This window comes from Morus notabilis, unplaced genomic scaffold, assembly GCF_000414095.1.
Source record: "Morus notabilis unplaced genomic scaffold, ASM41409v2 C11366932, whole genome shotgun sequence".
Lineage (NCBI taxonomy): Eukaryota > Viridiplantae > Streptophyta > Magnoliopsida > Rosales > Moraceae > Morus > Morus notabilis.
In genome coordinates, this window is record NW_010386223.1 from 1 (window position 1) to 1,051 (window position 1,051).

Consider the following 1,051-nt stretch of genomic DNA (forward strand, 5'->3'; position numbering starts at 1 on the left):
TCATGCATGATCCACAGGTCACATAATTGATATATGTAAATTAATATCAATGACCAACGAGGTAAGACTTTAATAGAATAATGTCTTAAATTTACACTACTTTTTAAAAAGTTAATTAACTCTATTTATAGTAGTTAAGTAACTCTATTTTAATAATGTCTTAATTTTACACTACTTTTTATGCCGACGTAATTCTTTTGGCCAAAGAATTCTTTTAAAATAAATTATATGTAATATTGATAACTTCTCACCGCCCTTTACATATATAAATATGAAGTCATGCAATTACAAAACCAAAAAACACAAACTAAGAAACCACATTCAAAATTAAGAGAGTCGCTAATAGTATTGTATACATACAATACATCTCTCAAAAAATGAAGGAAGAAACGGTGATAATAGTCGGAGCCGGGCCCTCAGGCCTAGCAATGGCTGCTTGTCTAAGCCGTTTATCGATTCCACACATAGTTTTAGAGAGAGAAGACTGTTTTGCTTCTCTGTGGAAAAAGTATTCCTACGACCGTGTCCACTTTCACCTCAGAAAGCAGTTCTGTGAGCTTCCTCACATGCCTTTTCCTTCCGATTTCCCCCCATACTTGCCCAAAAAGTTATTCACCCAATACTTGGACGACTACGTCTCTTGCTTCAACATAGCTCCGATGTACCGGAGAGACGTTGAGTCCGCGAGATACGACGACGGTTTGGAGAAATGGGTTGTGAAAGCAAGGGTGGTTTATGGTACTACTGATAGTAATATTGATGGTGATCATCATGAGATTGAGGAGTATTCTGGAAGGTTCTTGGTGGTGGCCAGTGGGGAAACCGCCAACCCTTTTGTGCCGGAGATCAAAGGCTTGAGTGGTTTTTGTGGTGATTTTCTTCATTCCACCAAGTTTAAATGTGGGGTGGAGTTTAAGGGGAAGAGAGTTTTGGTTGTTGGGTGTGGGAATTCCGGCATGGAAATTTCTTTGGATTTGGCTAACCACGGCGCTAAAACTTCCATCATTGTTCGAAGCCCGGTATGTGTGAAAATTTCACTACACGGCATGTT

At 38.9% G+C, this 1,051-nt stretch overlaps 1 protein-coding gene across 1 annotated transcript; it reads left to right on the forward strand.

Annotated features, from left to right (window-relative positions):
- Positions 1-321: 321 nt before the first annotated feature.
- Positions 322-1,019, forward strand: LOC112095029 (probable indole-3-pyruvate monooxygenase YUCCA8; the record flags this gene model as incomplete). Its single annotated transcript, XM_024176711.1, has 1 exon — positions 322-1,019. A coding segment is annotated over exon 1 (642 nt), but the record flags the coding sequence as incomplete, so codon positions are not given.
- Between the last annotated feature and the right edge of the window lie 32 nt (positions 1,020-1,051).